The 27,510-nt window shown below is 35.9% G+C and overlaps 1 protein-coding gene across 6 annotated transcripts in view; it reads right to left on the reverse strand.

Moving 5' to 3' along the window:
- The window catches only part of WDR7 (WD repeat domain 7), a 377,439-nt gene that overhangs the window by 237,709 nt on the left and 112,220 nt on the right, over positions 1-27,510 (reverse strand). For 2 of the 6 annotated variants that reach the window (XM_070050123.2, XM_089305094.1), the window contains 5 exons: positions 24,355-25,124; positions 22,999-23,087; positions 16,489-16,587; positions 14,059-14,177; positions 12,023-12,146 (listed from right to left, as the gene is read on the reverse strand). In XM_070050123.2, coding sequence (XP_069906224.1) covers positions 12,023-12,146; positions 14,059-14,177; positions 16,489-16,587; positions 22,999-23,087; positions 24,355-25,124 — 1,201 coding nt within the window. Of the gene's footprint in view, positions 1-12,022; positions 12,147-14,058; positions 14,178-16,488; positions 16,642-22,998; positions 23,088-24,354; positions 25,125-27,510 lie in introns of all 6 variants that reach the window. The other 4 variants (XM_089305092.1, XM_089305093.1, XM_070050124.2 and 1 more) reach the window with 2 other exon arrangements.

Below are 27,510 nucleotides of genomic sequence, written 5' to 3' on the forward strand. Positions count from 1 at the left end.
GGATCAGCACAGTACACCGGCTACGCCGGCCATTGGAGGGTGACCCAACGGTAAAGGAAGACCTTTCTCTCTGTCTCTCTCTCTCACTGTCCACTCTGCCTGTGGAAAAAAAAAAAGAAGCAAACTATGACATTTACAGACAAGGTGATAATGACACCTGAATAGCTTCAAAATAATAAGGTGCAGAAGCTGAAGGGGTGTCAATAAAATAAGAGTACTCATAAGATAGTAGCTGTTGTAGCTAAGGCAGTAGATACATGAAGTTCATTATATCGTGAAGTTCACTATATATTGTCTGCTTTGAAACACGTTTGAAATAGTCCAAAATAAAAAAAAGTTTTAAAAACTGAACAGGAAAAAAGCATGCCTTTTGTCTGAAACCAGTCTATAAAATTATATTGTAGCATTTGAGGAGATCATTTAACAAACCATCCAAACATCTCTGTGAAGAAACTCCAAGAGGAAGAAGAAAAAAGGATTTACTTATCCGTAGTTAAAATTAATACAATTCCTTTGAAATGTCCCCTATCTGATCCGTTTTCTCCTCAAACCTCTATCCCTTTAACTGTCCTTCATAAGGATACTGGATACATAATTAATAAAAGAAATGATTAGGTAAGCCTGCTTTTATAAAAAGTACTTAAATGTACTTTGGTCTAAAGTTAAAAAAAAAGGCAACCTGTCCCACTGACATGTGAATAGAAAACTTCAAGAATGACTTTCATGGTTCACAACGACCACCCCAGGCACAGTACATGGCCACAGGGTATGTGCTGCCAATGACAAAAAGAGAATGCAAATAGGTACAGAATGAATTACATAAGAATTTCCCAATCAGAACCGTAATATAAGCAAAATCTCTTATACATACTTCTAATATTTGGTGCAAAGAAAAATAATCGAAACTGAAGTACCAAACGTTTTAATAGGATAAGCAAATGCATCTACTGATTCCACATAGGAAATATCACAGAAGCATCACTGCACTTCCTATGCCTTGAAAAAAAGAGAATAAGAAATGAAAAAATTGGGGCCAGTGCTGTGCCCCGATCAAGCTGCCACCCGCATTGTCAGCATCTCATATGGGCGCCAGTTTGAGTTCCAGGTATTCCACTTCTGATCCAGCTCTGCGCTATGGCCTGGGAAAGCAGTGGAGGATGGCCCAAGCCATTGGGCTCCTGCACCCACGTGGGAGACCTGGAAGAAGCTCCTGACTCCTGGCTTCATATCGGTATAGCTCCAGCCATTGAGGCCATCTGGGGAATGAAGCAGCAGATGGAAGACCTCTCTCTCTCTGCCTCTGCCTCTGCCTCTCTCTCTCTCTGTAACTCTGCCTTGCAAATAAATAAATCTTTTTTTAAAAAAAAATTAAAATTAACAAATTTAACCTCATCTAATAAAAATTCATTAATTTAAATGGACACAAAGTCGTCAGTATAGAGGTTTGGCAAGTAGATCTCGACTATTAAAGATGGCTGAATCTACACTCACATGTCACAATTATAGTTACATAAGGATAAATAAGCTCTAAAACAAGATAGTTGGCCAATCCAAGTCTGCCAGGCTTACACATTTTAAATCCAAATAATGAAGTATGGATCAAACTTTAATGTGGTCTATTCAAAACCACTGCTGTGCATCTGGAAAACAGCTGTTTCAGACAATGTTTCTGCCTTTTTTTTTTTTTTTTTTTTTGACAGGCAGAGTGGACAGTGAGAGAGAGAGAGAGAAAGGTCTTCCTTTGCCGTTGGTTTGCCCTCCAATGGCCGCCGTGGCCAGCGTGCTGCGGCCGGCGCACCGCGCTGATCCAATGGCAGGAGCCAGGTGCTTCTCCTGGTCTCCCATGGGGTGCAGGGCCCAAGCACTTGGGCCATCCTCCACTGCCTTCCCGGGCCACAGCAGAGAGCTGGCCTGGAAGAGGGGCAACCAGGTCAGAATCCGGCGCCCTGACCGGGACTAGAACCCGATGTGCCGCCACCGCAAGGTAGAGGATTAGCCTAGTGAGCCACGGCGCCGGCTTCAGACAATGTTTTAAGCACACCACACAGTGGGCTAGGACTCTTCAAGCACAATGTACCTGATGCAACCTACTATGAAGCTGTGTGGGCACAGCCACTTTCTTCAGAAGTAGCAAGAATATTTCCCAAGTTGCCATACAGAATTGTAAGAATTATAGAGAAACTGAAAATTGCCCTGCATAACAGATTTAGCAATTGCCCTAGATGTAAGGGAAAGTTTATACTGACTCTTTACTGATTCTGACCTATTTCTAGTTCTGTGTGAAACAGAAAAATCACTTGTTAGAACGAGAAGGAATTTAGTGATCAGATAATTAAGTAGTTTCCAATTGTATTAGAAAAATCCCAGAAGGCAGAGAAAAGAAGTCTTTTCACCAAAAAAACAAACAAACAAAAAAATCAAACTACCTAAGGGATTATTTCACATATTTTATCTGTGTAACATACCAGGACACTGGTTTAGATTTCACATGTGAATCTGCTCCCTAAAATGTTTGAAAAAGAGAGTGTGTTTCTTTTTATTTGTCATTCCATTAATGCAAGAAGCAGCTGTGATATAGACAAGGTTGGTGCAGAAGCTACGTGATCTCTTGGGGGCTCCAAATACTTCAGGGTAAAGAGGACAAAGTGCCAGTTTGCTGTTCTCTTCCCATTGGACTTCCTAACCAATGATCTGGCTCAGTAGATTAGTACCTTTTATATCACTAAAAAAAAAAAAAAATCCTTGGGAAGCAGAGTATGTTTTCTCACTAATTACTGTCATCTGAATGAGAAATTATGAAATAAAAAAGCATAGAACCTGGGCTGAAAATGGAGTAAGGTGGAGAAGAACTGCCTGTTGAAACTCGTCCCTCCTGCCTCTCCCCCTTCCTACCAAGAACCACTATGGGTCAAGACCCTTCTCCAAGAGTGGACAGTGATGAACTGGAAGAGAAAAGGCTTCTGCCCTCTAGTAGTCATTGGTTTCTATTAGATAAAGCTTGGAATGGTCCCAGAATCCCAATCACACTTTTAAAATAGGTGACATCTGAGACTATGTGGTCACTTCAAATCAAAGGTAAATAAATTGTGAAAAGCACTATTCTTTAAATTAAGACTACAAATGCCCAGTGCTCTACCTATCACCTAGAAATCAGAGATTTTTTTTTTCTGGTTTAGTTTCTCTGACTTTGATATTTTGTTTGAAGAGTGACCCCTACTTAATCAGAAAAAACAAAAGCTAAATGTAAGTAGGACCCTACATGCCATGCCCCAGCAGGGAGTAAGCAAAAGCCTTCTTCACTTCATACCTGAAATACAAAAAATTATCTCAAAAATCAGCTAATTTTTACATCTTTGCACCCACAAACTATGCTAGGAGATTGTCTCATAATGCTAAGTTATTAAAAGGATGTAATTTAATTATCTGTTTTAAAATCAGCAGGAACATCCAAGAATGAAGAATTATTCCTTCCACTACCATTCCCCAAAGCTGGATGCTCCTTGGTACAAGCACACATTTCAAATGGAAGCCTCATCATCTTTTCCTAGAAAAATGTAAAGTCCTTTCTCAAGGCTTACAAAGAAAGAACTGCATATAGCATTGACATTGACTATAGGAACAATTTTTAAAAACAACAAGCAACAAAATAGGTGATTGTGATTGTTTTCATCTCTAAATCAAGCAAGGGAAAATCTTTTCAAGTGATGGGTAAGTTTTATAGAACAAGCACAGAAAATACATACAGAAAAATTACAAAAATATTAAGTATTGTTACAGATGACTGGATTGGCATTTAACAGGCTGAAAGAAACCAGATCAATCTCAATCTTGCCGAGGTCAATTCGGGTGCTCAAACAAATAAAAAAAAAATTTTCTTTTTTATGTTTGTATACCAGAGGTGCTAAAATATTAACCAAGTCAGAAAATGTCATGTACAATGAAACCGTTTATAAATATTAAGCCATATTTAAAATGTATATTTGTATCAAAATCTGCTTAATAAAAACAGATTTAATAATTATTATTACAATATCACAAGGAAAAATAAAATATAAAATAACACACTTCCAGAAAAAGGACGAAAAGAGTGAGAGAAGGGATAAGGCAAAAATATTTTAGTATAATTTGATTATTTTATCTCCAGGGTTTACGTACAACATTTAAACAAAATATAGCCTGAGGTATTACATCAAAATATTAAGGTAAGATAGGCTCATATCATATCCTTACAATTACCTTAAATCCTACCGAAGTATAAGATCTATTCTGTCACATGCAGATTACAACATGGCTTCAAACTAAACTATTTAAACAATGGAAATATTTATAATACCCAATCAACAGAAAGAGATACTGAAATATCACTATAAATGTCTCACAATCCAATCAAAATTGGATTTGCACATGCATATTCAGTGTCTAAGAATTAAAACCTCACAAGATTTTCAACACAGCCTTTAGCTCTGTAAAAAAAAAAAAAAAAAATTGAACAGGACTCCGAGTATCTGTGCTGGAATAATCTGTACTTGAATAAGAAAATGTATATTTAAAAGCCTACTAGATACTTGTTCTATTACAAAGACATGTTCCAGTATTCATGTGCAGTGTTTTGTAAAGTACTTTATTTCCATTAGCATTATAAATTTTTGTTCTTCAGCAAATCAGCAAGAGAATAATGGCACAAATCAATATAACAGTCTTCATAGCAACTAATATTAGGTCATTTATTACAGCAAAGGGTGCTAGAGCCTCAGCTGAAAGTACATCAGGCACTTCCATTTGAACACCATTTTTTAGAAGAATGTGTCACAGGTTGAATGAGTATTTTTCCTTTATGAAACAGTCTTTATAGGCTTAAGTACCTCCAACTTCTTAAACAGATAGTAAGTAGACAAACACCTCAAAGAAAGTCAGTTATGCCTCCCAGGGGCCTTGCCACCAACTACAACTGTAGGAGTGCTTACAAATATCTGCATTGAAGGGATACATAGAGACTTGTGAAAGACAGGGAGGGGGGTAAAAGGAAATAGCTGAAATTATTCAACCTCTTTCATCCCACACCCCTGTGACAGGAGCCATTTGATTACCAGTATCCTGCAAGTGGGGTGAGCAGGAAAGAGGCAAGTATGAGGTCCCAAGCGGAGGCAGTCCCCATTATCCTCCCTGCTATGCGAGGAACAAGTGAGTGGATTTCCTTATGCATCACTCCTTGCTTTGTTCCATAAAGTGGCAACCTGTCAGGAGACTTGTATTGATGACCTGAAAGCAGGCGGCTGCTCTATTGTTACAGAACCACTTAAGACAGAAGAGAGCCCTGGCAGCAGGAAGTTAATCCTGGGCAGTCCCTAACCTACAATGTTACTTGGTGACACCAGGTGTGTTCTGTTTATTACTTAGAAGTAAAGTCTCATCACCAAACCCTCCAGAATGCTTTCATTTTTCATTTGCCACTTTACTACTCTAATTTCTAAGACTTGTTTAGAAGATATTAGGGGAAAAAACACAAGAAGATTAAAAGACTCGGGCTACATGGAACGGATTTTCCTTAAGATAGTTGTGACTTACATGGAAGAAATCTCATTTTTATTCCATTAGGTTAGTGGCCAAAAGAGGTAAGCAGAACAGCTTAATGCTGTTAAATACACGCAGTCTAGAGTGCTCAAAATTAGGTTCAAATAGCTCAGACACTCTGAAGGAAAAAGAGGAACCAGCATCTCAGGTCCCAAGGAAACACTGCAAACAGGTACAAGGTAGACATGGTGTGCTCTGCACTCTACAGTCTGTCTTGAGACAACCCCTTTTGTGCCACAATATAAAAATTCACACAGAAGCAGTTTTTACCTAGATCACTTGGTCATTATTTGATATGTTCCCTTTTGAAATACAATCACTGCCAATGAGTTTGTGAAAACTGTAAGATGAACTACTACCTGTGTTTCAGCTGACTCATGAAACAGATATTATGAGAGGTGTATTTTAGAATTATCAGTTCACAAGCAACAAAATGAGTTTTACTTTCTTAACCCAATTTAAATTAGAATATTCTTGCTAAAAAAGAAACACATCCAGGGAGGCACAAAAACATCTGAGAAAGTAGCCAAGTGAGGAGCACCAGGGACGCCAGAGTGCTGACACTGACCTGAGCTATTTTTTCATTAGAGAGCCCTTATGAGCCAATTCTAACAGCATATTTAACACAAGGAAACGTAGTTCCCTGCTCCTAGTCTCACACAACACTGGCAGTGGTAAACTGGAAATCAGGGTAAGGGTGAGATGAACAGCCCCATAGTAATCAAAATTGGTAACAGCTACTAGACAATAAAAAGAGGAAAATTATAAAAAGTACAATACAAAATGCAAGAGGCATATCAATCTGGGGACTCTTTCATTCAGATAAAAAGGAACATGTTCTTCAATAAGCACCTGGTGATTGTACCATACAGGCCAAAACAACTCTGGTTACTGTAATGTTTAAAAAGCTAGAGACCATTTGAAATATTTCAACAAAAAAGAATACATTATTTTAAAACAATGTACGCATCTAGTGATTTCAAAACCTCAATTATCCAGAGAAATCCTCCCTGAAATCAGCTATCTCTAAAAGTTCAAAGTAATTGAAACACAGAGGAGAGAAAGAAGCAAGGAGTGCTGTGCAGTTCAAGGCCTGTGGAGGGGAGGGGGCTCATACTTAAATCATATTTATCAACAGCTGCTTGTCCTTCTGCCATCATCTTCCCACTCACAAACCCCAAAACCCCTGCCTACCAAAGCATAAACTAACATTTATGTTATTTTCCCAGCTACGCCATGCCTTCCCACTGCCACTATAACAGACAGTTCCATCTTACCTGCTTGCACATTGTTGGTCCATCCACGTTTGTGCTCAGGATGACCACTACTTTATAATCACCAGAAAAGTGACTTCAATTCCAGGTTAAAATAGGTACTACAGCATGGCTTGTTGAGAGTCAAACCCAAAACATTTACTAGGAGTGTCTTTCATTGAACGAAAGAAATCCTATTCTGTTTCCAAGGGGGACAAAAAGACGAGCCTAACCCTGGTAACCTTAACACAAAAGGAAGCTAAAAAGGCAGGGACTCGATAAGAACAAAGGATTGTCCTTTCTGATGACATCAATACGTATTAAACACGATATGTTACACATCTTTCTATCAATATCTGAGATGACGAATTTGCAAATTAATACTACACTGGTCATAACTGCATAAAATTATGACACCCTCTTTAAGAGGCGATTTTTGATTTATAGAATGGTAGTGGCATCTTTGTATTTAATGTTTCTGAAACTAAGAGAGGAGATGAGCCCCTGTGAGCAAGCAGAATACAATGTAGGAGAAATAATTACACTGCTGACCTCATGCCCTAGAAGGTCACTCTGCCTCGCAGGCCAACGGGAATCAGGAACCAGCAGCATGTACCTCGGAGAAGTCACTGACTGGAATGAAGGGCAAGTGTGGGTATATTTCATAAACTAGCAGGTGCTTGACCTCATAAAAAAGTCAATTATCAAAATGCTACATGTAGCATGTCACAAACAAGAAATATAGAAAGTAGGGCTCTACAAAACATCTTCAGTTCAAACTAAATCTGAAATAACTCACAGCATCTATCTTCTTCTGAATTGTAATACAACAGATTCACAAACATCATGAATCCCTATATGGTGAGAATAATCAGTAGAATTTGTCAACAGTCATTTCAAACATGAAAGTGACTATCTATACATGGTAAAGAGTGATGACTCAGAAAAGATTTACAATATTTATATAAGTCAGTATATAAGAATGTATACAGTATTTATCACTTGAATCCTGCTCATTAGAATACGAATCACAATGCGCTTGTCTTCAAATTTTGTCATCAGAAATTAGGCATCAAAAGCTTACATACTCACAACATTTGTAAAGAATAAAATAACGTGTTGTGAATGGTTCAGTAACAGTGCTCCATCACCTGACACCAAAATTCTCCTATCACTCAGTAAGAACTTGGTGCTTAAGAAAATCTGTCAGCTGGCTTTTCCGTTAAGACCACACTCTTTTTTCTTCCTCAGTGATCTCAGTCTACTGCCAGAATCCCTGGGCAATACAAATGAAAGCGAATTCGGAAGCAGCAGCAATAAAAACTACAGAACAACAGAAAGAAAAGGGGGTGGTGGCCAGCCCACACTCACTATGTCTGTTAGGCACTAGGCTGGATGCTTTACAAAAAGTTCCTCATTTAATGCTCTCAACAGTTAGAAAAGTAACTGGCCCTGGTCCATCATTTTCTTTAGGTTTTCTGATAAACTTGCAAAAGACTGCTTATGACATAACACACCTAAACAAAATACAGAAGAGCTCAGTCGGTAGGGCTAGGTGACTCAGTTGTCACCATAAGCCCAGCTCTATCACTTACTGTGAAAGTTACTATCCATTTTAAACCTCTGCCTCCTCATCTCTAAGAAGAAAGGCTAGTGTGTAGTGCATCAGCTCAGGGGCTCTTAGACCAAGCTTAGGAGCAGCTAACATCGCTTAGGAATCTTTTTAGTTGCCTAGAATGAGTGAAGTACAACAAATGGTGTATTTACCAGATGCACTGTTTAACATTTTGCCTACTTTAGCGAATGAGACAATTACTAGGCTAGCAATAGGTATAAGTTTCTACGACAATATTTTATGATGTAACTTCTACAATGATCAGCTCCTCAAACACTAATGACAATGGTGGGGGCAATTGCACTACAAGCACGTGGAATGGCAGGTGTGGGCTGTCCACCAGCTGGCTCCATAACCTTTTGATCCCTTCGGACAGCAAATCTGTTCAAGAGCCCTATGTGGTCATTTCTCATTTGTTGTATGCTTTCTTCTCCTTTCATACGTTCAGAATCCCTATTCCTTTAGCTTGACATCCTTTTATTAAAATAGAAAGCTCCTAGGAAAGCAAACTAAAACTAATTTACACTCAGTCAATGTTAAGAGTTCCAGAGTAGATTAGAATGTTACACCAAGGGTTGTAAGTGTGTAAAGTTTTAGTTATATGCAAAATGCATGTTTATTCATTCTTTTGCTAAAATAAAATACGGTGACAAGATTAAAATTTTAAGTAAGCCAGCATTCAATTAATTTATAAGGTACTTCAGAGTACTATAATTAAATAGAAAAGACATCATTACGTAAGTGGAAAGATTTAAATTTAACCTAAGAATATCTAGTTTATTCTTATTTAAATTTTGAAAATCAGCAAAGAGCAATTTTCTAACTTCAGCAATAATTTTTCTGCTCCATTTTCTTGCTGTTGTTATTAGACATAATATGGCTGGAAGGGACACAGAGAGCTGTATTAGTTAAACCAAATATCGTTGCTCATTCTTCCAATTCCACCCTCATTAAAGAACTAAGCATGCTGGCAGCAAACAGGACAGAATAAATAGTGTTTAAGAAGGAGCTTCAGAATCTGACAGTTACTAAGTGACTGTGGGACCTTCAATTTCTCCCAGCCTCAGTGAAGTCACTTGAAAGAAAACAAAAGCAGATGTGGGGATGGTGACAAGAGTCCCTCCTTAAAAGGTTACTGTAATTGTTAAATGAAATAAGACCAAATACTCAGCAAAAGCCTGGCTGAGAGAAGGTGTCCAATTAACGGTAGGGAATTACCATTATTTCACTTATACCAAATCCTCTCTGGACGCAACTAACTAAACCCCTTGACTAACAACATATGCATTTCTAGCACTGCTTTGGGGGCATCGTTTGTGGCTATATTAAGGCTTTCCCTAAGTAAGTCATTTTCTTCTTTCCAGGATAAAAATGGCCTCCACAGCAACTGCTAATCGTACCTATCCTCCCAACTCACAAGAATGCAACACTACTCACCTTTGATGTTTTTCTTAGACCTTTACATACAAGCAGCCATCGGCTTAGACTTTTTCTTTTATTCTGCCCTATCTACATTTAAGTCTGGGTCCTAAATTCACTTCTGTAATAGCCTCCTAGCTACTTACTCTACTTTATTCTGTTCCCCCACTTTACACTAGATCATTCTAAATAGAAATGTTTCCCAATATTTTCACAATAGCATTCTCTGCTGAAGAGAATGTCTAGTGATTTGTTATTATCTAGCTTCACTGTCAGCCTACTCTACGGTATTATACTCACATTTTGTTCTCAACTTTGGGGATCTTTTATTTAATTAGTTTTATTATGAACTGATCACCTAACTCCATTTTCTGGAATATGATGACATTAATGCCCACAAGTTATGAACAAAGAACACTCTTTCAGACTATGTATTAACATGCTCAAAAGCAGAGCTTTTTTCAGCCCAATTTTATTGTTTAACATTGTTTAAATGGTAGAAATTTATTTTTTAAACCTACATATATTTAAAAAAAATTTTAAGCCTAAAACCTTATAAAGAACTTCCAGTAAGCAAATGAAAATTAATATTTACTCAGTAAAAGAATTATCACTCCAACAGATAAGGATTTTAACTGGCATTGTTAATGTGTGATGATTTAATTATAGGTAAAATATGTATATTTACATTTTTATAGATTACAAAATATTTTTAAAGATTTATGTATTTATTTAAAAGACATAGTGACACACAAGAGAGGGAGAGATAGAAACAGAGAACTTCTGATCATTGCTTCACTCCCAAATGCCTACACAGCTGAGGCTGGCCAGGCTGAAGCCAGGTACCAGGAACTCCATCCAGGTCTCCCACATAGGTGGCAGAAATCCAAGTACTTTAATGGGCCATTGTCCTCTGCTTCCCAGGTACATTATCAGGAAGCTGAATTGAAAGCATGGAGTAGTCAGGATTTGAACCAGGCACTCAGATATGGGATGGTGCAGGTGTCCCCAGCAGTGGCCTAACCCACTGTGCCACATGGCCCATCCTAATTTATTTAATAAATATAAAGGGTTTACCTATTGATTAAGTACTGTTCTTCAAACTTAACAAAGATTAACATCCATAATCATATCAACTCCATAAAGTCCCACTATCATCTCTACATTATCTGTGATAAAACTGAGGCTAAGAAAGTTAAAGTGCCCAAGGTCACATGCTTATTAAACATTCACTTCAGCAACCATTAGCAAACATCTAGTAGAGTTAGGCCAGTTCTAACAGTCACGACAGTTTGTGAATTTTGTTTCCATTTTCCTTCTTGTGCAATCATGTACTACTTACCTTGACATGCGTAATGAGTATTTCATCACCAAGAACACCTGGTATTTGTAAATGGGCCTTTAAAATGAATCTACCTAAAAACCGAGACCAAATTTTCATACCAAAAAGTTTTTTGTAAGTTACACTGGGACTTCACCTTTAAAAAGTTTAAACTAATTCATTTTATAAACAACCTAATTTATTCTAAAATTTTAATTCTAAACTTGTTAGAACAAAGAGTGAATCAAATAGGACAAAAATGATAGCAAAACATAACTTTTCTTCAATGCATCTGACCTAATATGATTACATTTGTTTTATTTTGCAAAAAATATTGAAAAATTTCAACAATTTTCTCAATCCATTCAAACTGTAGTCTTTTGAGAGATCCATCATGAAAATCTTTGCTAATTTTCTCTTCTTTGAAAGTACTCTGGTCTAACTCTCCAGATTTTGGTTTTAAGGACTCTCCATTGCATTTCTGCTTGTATATCATCAAATCGCCATCTAAGAAGTTGGCACCCACAAGGACAATAATGTAATGGGCATAGACAGATGCTTATATAAATAGGACAGAATTTATTGGAAATTAATTTTATAAGGGATCAGTTCATTAGCATACATTTTGATACTAAATAACTTTTGCTATTTTTTTAGACCAAACTCCTGAACTACAGAATTTGGAGGAAAAATGAAAGAACGGAAGTTGAGAACTCCTCCTTTTCACTTTGAGGTAATAATGACTCTCTTTTTGCTGGAAGGCAGAGCATCCAAGTTTGTGAGTTTTTACACATTTTGTATATATGCACGCAAAGCACTCTGGAAAAGTACAAGAACTCTTACGTGATATGACATGGTCCATATACTGAGGTAAATAAGGAGCCCAGGCATCGATGGCTTCTTTCCGTCCTGCCTGTTCAATTCTTCTCAGTTCTGCTAGAAGAAGGGCTTGTGCAGCTTCTCTGACCTAGGACAATCACAGATCAAAATGGAGAAAAAGAAAGTACATCAATTGATGAGGTGAGTGATTGGGAATTATAAAGTTCATAATGAAATAAAGCTAGAAAATGTAAATACCAGATTTATTCACACAACAGAAACCTCTAACCATCTAATGAATTAAGTGCTTAAAATGAAATAAATTAGATGCTAGCATATCATCAAAGACATTTTAATTAATCATCTCTCTAAAAATATTTTAACCTTAATGGACAGAATTATATTTGAACATTTAGTAAGATTTGGGTTTAGTGTTTCATTCATCAAATCATTCTTGCACTATAATGTACCATTTTCAATTTTAAAATTTCTACATAAATATTATTTCTGGAGCAGATGTTTAGTCCATTGGATAGGATGCCCATGTCTCACACTGGAATGTCAAGGTTCGATTATCAGCTCTAGCCACCTGCTAATGCAGCCTCTGGGAGGCAGCAGTAATAGTTCAACTAATTGGGTTTCTGCCACCCATGTGAGAAACTTGGATTAACACATTTCTAGTTCCTGGCTCCCGGCTCAGCCACACTCTAGCCATTGTGCATACTGGGGAAGTGAACCAGCAGAAGATAACCTTCTCTCTCTTTCTGTCTCGAATTAAACAAAATTAATAAAAATTATTATTAAATGTCTCTGTTAGAACAATTACATTTTTTAGCCTGAAGAAGTATAATTGTATCTAATGAGCTTCTTTATATTACTTATGCTAAATAGTATTATTTATGCAAATCAATATGTATAAATCTACATGATTCATGCATATTGAAGATATGCTTAAACTATTTTTGACAAATAGATTTATTATTGTGTAAAGGTATAACCTCTTTAGTTTTACAAAAACAACTCATTTTTCAAAATTTTATCAATTTTTCTTTCAAGGTGGCATACAACTTTATTTTGCTGATCGAGTTGAGTTTAGTTTCATTTTGGCAAAAGTGCCACAGACATGAAGTCAAGGAAGCTAGTCAATTATTAAGTGATGTGCCAATCAATTCATTAATTATTTATCATTGAAGAGATAACTCCACAGCATCTAAGCAGGAATTTGAAAGTTATGTTTACATATGCCTGGCTTTTGAAGTAAACTCAAATATTATTCAATGGAAACTCATGAAAATTTTAGTATGCTGCAATTTCATTTGGAGTTGAGGGAAGGGAGACCAAAAAAGAGATAAATATGCTGTTTGGACCTGGAAAATTAAAAATCTGGAATGATACAAACTGCTACATGTGTACATGTCAAATGACATATAAGGAAAATCTCTATATAACATTCCCAAGTTCCTGGGGATATTATATTACAAATAACACCTAACACAGCGAAGTTCATTAACACAAAATCCTGGCAACCACTTATTGGGATCCTACCATGTGTCAGGCAGGCCCTGGACTTACTGTTTTACTTGCATTATCTTATTTGATCCTGACAGCAATCCCATGAGGGCTATATTATTATCCCCACTTTACAAATGAGAATGCAATAGGTTAAGTAAATTGCCCAGGGTCACAAAGTTAATAATTGGTGGGACTGATATTTAAACCCAGCTCTCTTCTAATTCCAAAGCCTTTTACCGTAACACAGTACCTTCCATTGAGATAGCTACTGGCTTAGAATTTGATTGATTCGATTATGCTGAACACGTAATTTTGGATGAGGTAGGTATGTGTATGTGTGCATGTGTGTACAGGATTGGTATAGAAATTAATGCTTAAGAAATAGTGTCATAGTGCATATGGAAAAAGTAATTGAAAAGGAAAACACGGAAATCATAAATACATATTAGCCACCACATTAACCATTTTTGTTTTTGTTTCGAATTTATATATGACCAATGCATTTTAATACTGTTGTTTTCTACCTTTATCACCCCTATACTACTTACCTCCAAGCATCGATCTTGCCATCTGCGAGCCAGCATCTCTAGAAGTGGAGGCCTAAATTTATCCAGTCCCAGCAGGTCGGGCAGCATAACACAATGCATAGCAGCTAACTGACTCCATCCTGTTAAAAGCGAATATGACACAAATATTTCAAACACTTTGGAATTCCGAAGTCAAAAAGTTTTTCTTTCCCTAAGTATGTCAAAAACAACAACAACAAAAGGCAGACTGACTGTTATATGTGGTTTCAACTTAATATTAGACATTTTGTAAAAAGAATTATATGATATGCGTTTCATCCTAAATTATGTATTTGGTACCTGTAAAAACTCTCAACATCTTAAATCAAAATGCCTTGTCACACAGAGTTATCTGAATTTAAAAGAAAAACAGAACCTCTAAGTTTAAACATACATTAAGAGATGGGAAAGCATGGAAATAAATATGTACTGGTGCTATAGATCCGAACACACTGTCAGTCAAAAGGACATTCACAGAGATATCCAAAGATAGCTTCATGTCACTTAAGGCATGGCCATCTGGGTGTTGCCATTGTGTTGGCCAAAAGAGATGTCATCCCTTCTCTGTCAGAGGGCCTTTAATTAAGGGAGTTATTGATCCCTTTTCTTACAAAATGAATCAGATATTTAATCACAATCATAATGGAAATAAATAACATAATGCCAACTTTTAGAAGAAAATGAATTTACACATTCCACACAGCAAAAACCTTATGATCTGAAATTTATAAAATTTTAAACATCATTCACTATAATCCATGTGAGTAAGTTACTTTCTTCAAAATTCTAACTCATGATATGGAATTTGATCATATGAAAAACACATACTGTACAGCACTGCAACATTTAAAAGTTTTAGTACACAGGCATCCTCAGATAATCATTCCAATTCTATTTTAAAGGTGTCTGAAAAAAAAAAATCCATTCCCAATAAATGCCTCATTCTTCCCAAATTATGTATGAGGCCACAATTCACATCAATTACCACTACCTCCTGGGGATAACATCTAAAAACAAATAATCAAGAATGATGTTTAAAAAAAAAGGTCTGCTAACATACTACAAGGTGAATTATCTGTGAACACAGAATTTTCAGTGACCAAAAATCAATGTTTTGAAAGAATCTAAAATAACAACAAAATCCTAACACAAAATTCAAAATGATGGCTGGGATTGTTAAAAAGGGAGTGAGTGTGGTTAGTTAGAAGAGACAGAGAAACAAGCCACCTATTTAAAGACTCATCCTCTCCATGAAGAAATTCTCATCACCTGCCAATAAAGTTGTAATTATGATAATTAACATAGGCACACATCTTTGAAATTATAATTCATTTACAACAGAGATGTGTGTGTATACATTACTACTTAGTAGTGTCATAGAAATATAAAGTATATTTATGAGCCAAATATTAACATAATGATTACTCTTACCAAAGAAGGCCCAATGTCTGACAGCTTATTTTTTAATTATCAAATTTCTATCTTTCACAACATCTTAACAAATATGCACCTAATTATTTTTCCTAAAAGTGGAGTTATACTTTAAGGTTCCTATGTTTTCCTTCCGGAGGAGTGGTTCCTGCAACATGGGCCCTTTATTTTACAGACATTGCAACACTCCTGTACAACCGTGCGTTTTACTGAAGAGGCAAAATCATTTCACATTATACTTTAGATTTTGTAAATGTTCTCCTTTATGTATTATATAAAGATTGAGACCACAGAGAAGACAGAGGATATAACTCAGAGCTCGTAAGTTCTATTAAGCTTCCAGGCAGTATGAATAATCTTAGATGGGTTTTAGGGAATAAAGGTTTGTAGATCCCATTCATATTTTCAGAGCTCCAAAAATACTTTCTATTTGTGTAATTCCACAGGGATAAAATGATAGCTCAACTAAATCTCAAAAATTGAAATGATGGATTTTTGCCGTATCCGGAAACAGAAATAGGAAGGAGGATAAATAAGTGAATTCCTGCCAGTCTAAAATCACTGGTGCCAATCATCAATCTGAATACATTTCAAATGAGAATATAAATTGAGAGACTGGCCCATACCCAGAGCAACCAGTTGTGTAAAGATGGCAAAGTGTGTCTGTCACAGAGCAATGATACATACAAAATAAATTCATTAGTACAAATCCCAGAAACCACATGACAAACATCATTACAAAAAAATCAATCCACCTTCTAATATCGACCTCACATAAAGATCAGTATCTTTGTACTTCTTTAACAGCATTTGATTATAGGAAACATTGTCACTGGTTTTAGCAAATAAAGATATAAAATGGGAACTATAGGATCTCATACATAACAAAGGAGATGAATGTATAAATCAGATAAAAAGAACATGTCAATTAGAATAAAGCACAGATCGGAAGGCAGTTGTTAGAAAGTTGAGAGAGAATACCTTCATTTACTAAGAAACAGGTATGTAAAGCAGGAGTAGAAGCAGGGTCAGAGCCAGCATGATCAGCATCAGACCGAGCGGAAACGACAGGTGCAGCGACTTGCAGAGGAAAACAGAAGAAATAAAGAGGAGAGAATTGAGGTACAGCAGTTTCTGAAAAAAAGCTCAGTATTAGTGAAGAATGAAACACAAAGTTGGCAAAATATAGTGAACGTAAAACAGAAAAATGATGTTTTAATAGGAAGGGCACAATCATTAGAGACTTCAGCAGAGAAATGATGTATTCTATAAAATAATCGCAATGTAGTTCAAATTCCAGTTAACATCAAAATCTATTTAGCATTATGGATGAATGATGTGTAGACTAGTAAGACATAACTCTAAAATTAAATTAAAAACCTGTAACACATTATGAATTAGCAAAACCACACTTCTAATTTTATAAATGTACCACATAATAAAAAAGTTTATGTTGGTCTTCATATCGCCAATTGCACTTTTCTAACAATTTATTCATTAACATTAAATTTAAATTATTTTTAAATAACTAAAGCAAATATTTTCTGAGATTATTTTTCAGTTTTTGAGATTCACTGTATGTATGCAAACAATTTAAAATACACCAACTTTTCTAACAGAACTTTATTCAATGGAGTTTAAAAAATGTTTTATGGTATAAATGCCATATATACTAAAATCAGTTATTGCAAATTTTATAATTCTTATAAAATAGACAGGCCAGCACCCTCACCCTCGTCCCCCCAAAAAAAGTTACGTTGCCAGGAAAATGTTTCAGATAAATTATCATATGAAAAAGCAAAAGGACCGTATGGCACACACATTCTACAACTGGAGGTCAATGTTAAGATTTAGAGGTCACCATTTGACACTTCCTTCCTATGGAGAAATTACCATATGTCATGCACAAGCATCTTCAAATTAATCCCTCTCCTTTCTTCTGTCATTGAACAGCAATAGGTTTGGGCTCCTGAACAGATTAACCATTGTCTGCTGAATGATATGTTTGCTTTTCATGCAGAGAAGTTCTTTTGTGACCACAGGACAGCTGCATGAAAACAACTTTTTCATAATTTCCACACGAATGCATCATAATGTCAATCAGGCACGTGTGAGGTAAACAGGAGAACTAAAAGAAGACTATGAACAGTAACCCCTCAAAAAAAAAAATCTAACTCCATAAACCCAAAGAAACACATTTTACATATAGAAGGCTGTATCTGGGAAATAATTCTTTTGTTATGAGAGATGTGTTTTTTACTCCTTATGAAATTATAATTGTTTTATAATGTTATACTTATGAAAGAAATAGAATTTGCTTTTAGATCTAAGATCTCCATTACTCCATTATATTTTGCAGAGAAAATTCAAATATTTCTATATACCACTGAATAAAGGGTTTTTTACTTCCTATCATTACAAAATCAATTATGGCCTACAAAATATTCACTTCCCATGCAAAAGCACAGTGCACCTCGGTGGCAAGGAGTAAATTTTCAAGTTTTGGATTTCACAGCACCAAAATGTTCAGAAAGTACCTTTGCTGGCTTCTAACAATTGGCACTTTTCTGTCATTTTACTTTTTTAAAAAAGCAAGAAATTATCTTGCCCTGGAAAGACTACAATAATTCTGTGTGACTTCACCTTTAATTCTGATGGGACACTAGAATGAGAAGATAAGGAAATTTAATATAAACAAATAAAAGTTCAGCACTGAGTATATGTACACAAGTCTAACAAGAAACTCAAGATGCTACTGGCAGAACTGCTAGAATAAGCATATGTCTTAATAAAATAATGTTTATTTTATAGAATTATTTTTTAGAGCAAGAGTGCAACACAATTTATTTCTTAAACAATCCACTAAGTTATTCAGCGTATAGTTTTTCATACATGTCATTGGAGATATGTGTCAGTGAATCTTGATTTTATGTGCATATAATCAACAAATTAAGGAATTTTACCAAAACCCAAATAAAAATGTCCTCTAAAACACAACAGCCTTATTAGCCTACTATGGCACTATGAGAATGATTACAAAAGACTGGCTTACTGAAAAAGGAACAACTTACTACTTTATTCCTTTTAGTATTTTTTGTTCTACTTAATACTATTGGTTGAACTCTTTAATTAACACACAGTTATTCTTAGGTGTTTAAATTTAACTGAAAAGTGATCCCTGTTAAATATAAGAGTGTGAATAAGAGAGGGAGGAGATGTACAGTTGGCCCATGCTCAACTGGACTTGCCTCTAACGGTAGAGTTAGAAACGTGCCAGGGGATTCCAATTCAAACCCATCAAGATGTCTACATCTCTTAACCAGTACACAATATGATACAGTACACACTCCCATTCTACTAGCTAAGGATTTCAGTTCACTCCATTTTAAATACCCCCAACTGGGGCCTCTTATGAGCACCATAACTATTTTTAATGAGACAAAAATACCGATCCCAGCTATTATATTTTTGGAGACTTGTTTTTAAGTGACACATCATATAGACAAAGGCATTTACCTTTGTTATTTAATTCTGTGAGCACTATAAATCAAGAAGAATACTGTATCAGCAATCAAGGAATCAGATTTACTAGGCTTTAAAAATCTGCATGGCCACCAAAATACAAAAACAAAAACTTTCCTTACACTTTCAACTGAAATGGCATAACCTAGAACTACTTTCACAATTATCTGAGAAATTAAACTCTGCTGCAGTTTTCACAAACATCGATATATAGAATACTCAGCAACTGAAATTAGAAGAAAAAAAGACACAAGCACTGCCAAAATTAAAAGTTCAAGATTAATGATACATAATGAAATCAAAATGTGGCGCTGAATATCCAAGATATACAACATAAAACATAACCAAGCACTTGACTTCTTAAAACAGAAAAGCTGCTATGTCACCTACCAATTTGTGTCTCTTTTTTGAAGAGTAGTAAAATATAAAGGAAAACAATTTTAGAATAGCTTTAAAATAGTTCCAGAACGACCACAAATTCTTTTACATACAAGTGTCCCTTAAGTAACTAATTTTGTAACTAAGAACATCATCAACTACTTACTCTCAAATGAAAAGAGAAATGAAAATAAATTCATGGAACAACATATATATGCATACATCTGCCATGATTCCCTAGCCAGCATATACATTTGCATTCAGTTTTACAATATCAATATCCATGGTTTCTGATCTGAACAGGTGTATTTCAGCCTTCATTGGATGTCTAATTCTAAACCATTTTCTCTACTCCCAGTGTGCTACTAAAAACAGATACAAGATAGAGGTAACATACCTTGGGTGGCAAATACTCTCCGCAAATTGGTTCAAATCTTATTAGCCACCCACTCAGAACATAAACAACAATGGCCACGCCAATAAATATTTCATATGAAAAAACAAAATCTAAAAAAGTACAGGAAAAATAAACGCAATGTTTAAAGAAGATTTTCCAAAGAATAAAATCAAGGATGAATCACTTTCACTAAACTGAAACACAACTAATGAAACTATTTTTAGAAAACTTATATAAGAAACTATACAGAGGAAATATATAATATGACCCTGAAAGAAAAGATAAACCTAGAAATTGACCAAAAAAGCACTTATATCAGCAACCATGAGAATTTCAAATGACTACTTACTCAAAAGTTGCAGTTTCTGTGAAACTTCATAAATTGTTACTTCTAGACACACTTCATACCATAAAAAAATCCCTGTCCTAAGAGTTCTTTGCAATGTGGTTGCTAAATATAACCATAGTTGTTATGGTCAGCAGTTATGAGGAATAAATGAAAAACATAGAGGAAAGTTCATGGTATGTACTAAGAAAATCATTTATTTATATTATAATTTTATTCATAAATTCATTATGACACTGTTAAAAGTATATAAAATCTTATTTAGTATGGATTAATTAATAATCTAGACTGTTTCACTTAGATATTGAACCATTAAATGAACACCACATTCAGAAGCAATATAGTGACATTCAGACAAAAATTCTCATAAAGAAAGGATATCCTTAAAACACAGTGAGGGGACAACACAAATAAACAAGGGCAACAGGACCAAAGTGCCAGGAAATAGAAGGATAAAGACCAACCACAATAAAATGAATTAACAGTCAAAGAAGGCATTCCGACAAGATGATACAATGAGTTATCCACAATCAAGAACATGGAGGAGCGGCATTGTGGCAAAGCAGGTAAAGACACCACCTGCGACGCTGGCATCCCATATGTGTGCCAATGTGCATCCTGGCTGCTCCACTTCTGATCCAGCTCCCTTCTAATGGCCTGGGAAGAGCAGAACATGATGGCCCAAGATTTCGGGCCCCTGCCACCCATGTGTAAGATCTAGAAGTTCTTGGCTCCTGGGTTTTGCCTGGTCCTGTTGTGGCCATTTGTGATCTCACTTTCTCTCCCTCCCTAAGATTCTGACTTAAAAAAAAAGAAGAAAAAAAGAAAAGAAAAAGAAAAAAAGAACCACAAGGAGAGAGTTCATTTTAGTAAAAGATGAACTTATAACATAAACACTAACTTGAATTAGGTATATAAAGGGTATTAAAAGTTCTTACTTCACTTAATGAACATTAAATAAGTGCTTATTACTATGCCCCAGAAACTGGGCTAAGCATATTAAAATACATGAAGATTACATAAAGTTCTTGTCTTGAATGTATTTAGAGTCTGGTAGAAAATCAAATCAATGGGGTCGGCACTGTGGCATAGAAGGTTAAGCCTCCACCTGCACTTCTCTCTGTGTAACTTTGCCTTTCAAATAATAAATAAATCTTTCCCTTTTCTGATGTATTTATTTATTTGAAAGATAGAGTTACAGAGAGGTAAAGGCTGAGAGAGAGAGAGAGAGAGTCTTTCATCTACTGGTTCACTCCCCAGATAGCCGCAACGGCCGGAGCTGAGCAGATCCGGAGCCAGGAGCCAGGAGTTTTCTTTCACATGGGTGCAGGGGCCCAAGCACTTGGGCCATCTTCTATTTCTTTCCCAGGCCATAGCAGAAAGCTGGATCAGAAGAGAAGCAGCCGGGACTCGAACCAGAGCCCATAATGGATGCCGGCACTGCAGATGGTGGCTTTACCAGCTATGCCACAGCACTGTCCCCAAATAAACAAGAAGGAAGGAAGGAAGCAAGGGAGGGAGGAAGGAATAAGGAAGAAAAAAAGGAAAGAAGGAAGGAAAGAAGGGAGGGAGGGAGGATGGGAGGGAGGGAAGATGGAAGGGAGGGAGGGAAGCAGGGGGGAACAATACCCAGTACCCAATCAAGTGAAATCTAAGTCTCTGCCATCTAATCAAAGATGAGCAGCTCTGCAAAGAGGCAGGAAAGCACAGTCCATATGAGGGAAGTAATTAAAGCAACCTAGAACTACAGCAGCATCGGAATCAGCAGTGAGCCATGAGCCGAGAAGTGACCATGGGGCTTAAGAAGGAGCATGGGAATGGCACAAAACATGCAGGAGCTTATTCCCCATAACAAGCACCAAGAGACAGTGCTGAATACAGAAAACCACCCACACCATTAAAGGATATTAAAAGTGCTTACCAAACCAGCAGCTAAGGGGGAAATCAAAGCTATGAAGCTAGAGAACTACAGGATATCTAACAAACTTCATAGCACTACTTTGACTCTTTCAAACTAAAAACCAAACCAAGCCAGAACCTTCATCTGCCCATCTCCTGCTTGCTTCTTACTTCTATCACATTCTGAGAGAGTCGGCATTAACTCTTGACCTAAAGGAAAGCTCCCCAGGCAGAAGTGACTCCCAGCTCTCTCAGTTAGCTCATTTGTCAGTATGAAAAGAATACAAAAGATATACACAGGAATAATTAACATTATTTATAATTAATTATACTCAGGAATATACAGCAATAATTAATGAAGAGTGAGAACTTCAATCTTTTTTCTCTTCTAACACTAAATAAAAACAAAGTTATAAATCAACGTTAAGGTATCTAAAGATTTAAATAAAAAGAGAAGATAAAAATGATAGTTTAAGAAGGATTAGCACTTGTGAATGACATGGATTTCCCAGACTCTAGGATTACAAGAAATAAATATTTGTTGTTAAAACTACCAAAAAAAAAAAAAAAAAAAAAGCTACTGGCAAATGGCAGATTAGCTACAATAAGAATTTAAACATTCCTTTAAAACAGATGTAACTTTTAAACCCAAGATGCACACAATTAAAACACCAGTGTTGTCAAGTTAAGGTGCCCCTAATGCATAAAAATTAGGCCAAGGACAGTAAAATAAAATTATGTGAAATATGCTCATTTATCAATTTCTAAATAAATCTGATTTATTTTTAACTGACATCTTAATTATCCATATTTACATCTGGTATATAACAACTTTTCTCTCTTTTAACAATCTGAGACAAACAAAATGTTATGATTATGTATTAACTAAGCCTCCTCAGTTTCTAGAGCTGAAATGTCATGTCAATTACTTAATAAGATTTAATTTTACCTTGTTTAATCTGTCCTTGCACAATATTACTGGAAGTTGGAGGGGAACCCCTTGCCTTAGAAAGGTCTGGGGTGCTTGGTCTAGGTGGCCTTAAAAAAGAAAAAAAAATTACATGTATATATATATTTTCACATTTTCCTATTTCCAGAACTATTTGAAATAGTAAGTTTTCTAGCTCCAAATGAATCATGAAAGAAATACATACAGAACATTTTCAAGTTATTCTTCCAAACTGAATATTTTCTTTCGTTTTGTACCTATAATTTTTTTATGCTTCAAACATTAATATACAAAAACAAATGACAAGCACAGAGCATATAAAAATTTTACATATATAATTTATGCTTTTTATTCATTTAAGAAATATTTAGAAATACCTCAATGTACTACCATTAACAGATAAATATTACACTCAGTCCTTCAGTCTTCAATATTAGCATGCTGAGATTTCTACCTACCCTGTACCATTGTTCCAAATTCATGGAGGAACACATGAGTTTAAAAGTATTTAGTCCTAAAATCTAAAAAAGGTACCAAGACATTAAGAAATCTTGTACCCTGAGGTAGACTGAATTTCAGTTCTACCACTTACTAGCTATGTGATCTTGGGCAAGTTACTTTATCCCTCTGTGTCTCAGTTTTCTTATCTATAATAAGTGGACAAAAATGTACCTAACTTCTGGAGTTAAGAACACTAATGTGCTAGTTTTTGCAAAATACGTATCATAGAACATGACAAATAAGTGCCACATAAACATTTGTTAGACTTTAAAAAAAAAAGCTCTTTATATTGCCAACTCTCAATAGAATATAATAAGTTATATTCACAAATTTGGTAATATGTGAAATAGTAATTCAGTCTATATATTCTAGAAATATTAAAAATAGTGTTCTCTTACATTTTAAAAGATTTTTTTTCTCTTTCCCTACTAAAACATTGACTATGCATCTCACAAAATCCTGAAGTCAATCACTAAAGATGTATCATTCATTATATAAAGTTTACAATGAGATGAGGCATTTCAACCAGAAAAACACATTTTGAAGGTTGGAGCAAACTTCATTAATTACCATTCAAAAAAAAAGTAATTATCATTTTGACATTACACTGGTCTGTATGTCTAACTCATTCCAAATTCTTTTAAAATAGCTGCTAAGTAGTCTTCATATACATAAAACTGTTTTAAATCAGCCATTCTGGCGGCCCAATGCTGTTTTATAATTTAAAGGAGAAACTCTAAAATAGGACTAAAATGCTAAAAGTGTAAATAGCAGACAATAAATAAACAAGGACACAAAGAAAACAGGCTTCCTTTCTTAAAACTTAAGGATAAAATCAAACTATCATGGTCACACCTGGCAGGGCCCTTCTTCATATGATCCCCAATAAAGGTTGCATTGGTCATACTCATTAAAGTATTTGCCAAAGATATGATCGACAGGAGGTGCTGTGTGGTGACGGCTCGGGACACTCCGTAAGTCCCCTTTCCTACGCCCTCTGTTGCTGGAAGCTTCCTTCCTGCTTCTGCTTTCCCATGTGGTGGTTTAAAAGCAGACTGATTATAACCAGGAAGCATCAGTGACATATGGCCTCCTCTTGATAAGAGGCCAAATGATACTGTGCAGTGGGGTTTCAGCATTCCAAGGCGATCGAGGCAAACTTCATCCAGAACTTCATTCAAACCCCAGGCATGGAGGCAGGACATGAACAGTTTTGCCGTGTCCATTGTTAAATTATACTCTAAGAGAGTCAATGGCTTCGATTTGCTGGCCCGGTACTCGGGATCACTTTCTTCTCTTCTCTGCCTCATTATCTCCTCATCCTCCTCTTCATCATCAAGGAGGTGTTCCTTTATGTTCTCTTTGATAGTTTCTTTCACTTGTTGGAAGAGAACTGCTGCTCGTTTTCCAGTTAGAAAAGAGCCCCCTTTGTCTGAACTGCCAGATGCTTTTTGCAAATTCTCCGGGGAAATAAGCGCAGTATTCGGCCTAGAGGCTTCTTCAGTCAGGAGTTGAATAATCAACGCTTCCACATCAAAGAAAAGCACGTGTATGTCCGGATCTGTTAGGTTTGTCTTTATTGCTTGAACCATCAGGGAGTTATGAGAATATTTAGGTAAATTCCCCTGCAATAAATATTTTTAAAAGATGGTTATAACTAAAGGTGTTTCATTCCATGTATTCATTAATGAACAATAAATACAAGAATCATAATGCTTATGAAGCTGTCTTTGAGGGATCTGTATCATTAAAAGTAGTGCACTAACTTTGCCAATCAGCAGCATGGGAAGGACAGGAGCTAATACAATCATAAGAACTCTATCCTGAAACAATCATAAAATTATCAGCTTATTACAAATCAAGGAAACAAAACTGTAGTATTGAGGCAAAGAGTTGTTTCACTCACAGAACAGATTAGAATTTGATTCAATAATTTATAAGCAAATTCTGTCTCTGAAGATGAACTACTGTTCCACCCAGACTAATAATCGGTTTGTCACAGTTACAGGTCCTTCTAAGTGGCTGCACCACCCAATCCTCCCTCCTCTGCCTTACTTGCACTCTCCCTGTCCCAGGCTCCATTCCTTCAGTAGAGATCATATTCAGTCTACTCGGATCCTAAAAAGTGTTATCTTGTGACCATGCCCCTTTCTTCTATTACTCCCACCACCATTTACCTATTAGCCAGATTTACTGAAAGCAGTAGATCAATTCAATGGAAACTGCAGCCCCTCTCTGCAGTATCTGACATCGCTGCTTTTGTTGAGAGAGTACATAAATAAAAAGAAAGAATAAAAAGCCACCTCTCCAGCATCTTGGGGAACATCCTCCTCGTAAGCCTTCTAATTCTGGCCACGCCTCCCTCTTAGTCGGTGGCCCTAACTCATCCTCTCTCTCTGTGAGGACTCCATCCTTACCATCAGCTGCCAGTCGAGCTTCCTGAAGGCTTTAATCCTGTGTCTCCACCTGCTGCTTGTCTGCATGTCCCCTGACACCATGTGTTGGCATATCTGCATCTCCTTCCTCCCACTAAGCTTACTATATCTCTTGATTCATCAAACGAGAATCATTCCTCTTCCTTTCTATCCCAGTGTCACCAAGGAAACAGGGATCCTCATCTTTGCTGCTCAAGGCAAGTTTTACAGCCCCCATATTCCAATGTGATTCCATATTGGAATATGTGCCATATGCCAATGATATTCCATAGAGGTAGAGATGTCTAAAGCATAAATCAAATCACCGCACTCTGCTGCCAAAAAAAAAAAAAACCTCTGCTATTATTATGGATTATTAAAAGAAATAGAAAATATAAGATTCCTAAAAACTAAACCAAAATATGGGTAAACATCTGATTCTGAAGTGCAAATGGACTTTCTAAGAATACTTAAAGTTAAAATTCACTACTTAAAAAAAAGTCAAACAGCAAGTAAGAAGGAACAAAGTGAGCCAGAAATAATACTGATTAAGAACTGTAATCTATATAAATATTTCTTAAAATTAGTAAGAAAAATACTAGTAATAATAAAAGGAAAATGAAGAAAAACCTAGAAAAGGTCAAGGGCAATTCAAAGTACATGGAACAAATGGTCAACCAATACAGGGAGAAGCTGCTCAAAGTAGGTGTCAGGTAATAGCAGTTAAAATGACCATAAGATTCCACTTTAAAATTAGCAAACAATGAACACTAAAACACAGGACTGAAAGAGAAACCCACATACTGCAGGTATGAATTTAAAAACAGCCATTCAGAAGACTAATTTGGCAAAATACACTGTGAGGTCTTCAGACTGATATGGTTTGACACAGGATATTTATTTCCAGGATACTATGCTAAACAGTCAGAATCACAGACAACATGATCAGCAAAAGGGCAATGAGACACCCTAAACATCTAACAACAAAGAAATAGGTGAATAATTCAAGCATGACTATGGAATAAATACTGAAATCACCATGAAGCACGCTTTTTGGGCACATATAACCCCCAGCTAAAAGGGTTATTTCAAATTTTGAGATAAAATGACACATGTGTGCACACATACACACACAGTATGGTTCCAGCTTCATTTGTTTAATGCTTAATATACATATGAGCACAGCAAGGGAGACTGGAAAGAACTCCATGAAAATGTTAACTGTATTTGCTTATTTTGTGATGGAATACAGAACATTCTGTTTGTATTTCTTTATATTTCCTAAATTGTATATAACTGATATCTTTTATTCTCAAATGAGAAAATAAAGCTATGGAATAAAATGTAAACTCCTTCGTATAACATTTGACATTACAGTTTGATATCAAACACTGTTCTATCTTTAGCAAACAGGCTCTACTTCTGTAACCACAATCCCTCACATAAAAAAAAAAACTTTTATTTATTCCTTCACCCAAATTATTCTTCTTTTACTCTAGCTACTCCAATACTTTGTCTCCCATTAAGACTTTAATTCTACCACTCACAATGTACAATGTATGTTTATCAAATCACCACATGGTACACCTTGATTACA

Source organism: Oryctolagus cuniculus, chromosome 10 (genome assembly GCF_051225735.1).
Source record: "Oryctolagus cuniculus isolate XC-2025 breed Fujian yellow rabbit chromosome 10, ASM5122573v1, whole genome shotgun sequence".
NCBI lineage: Eukaryota > Metazoa > Chordata > Mammalia > Lagomorpha > Leporidae > Oryctolagus > Oryctolagus cuniculus.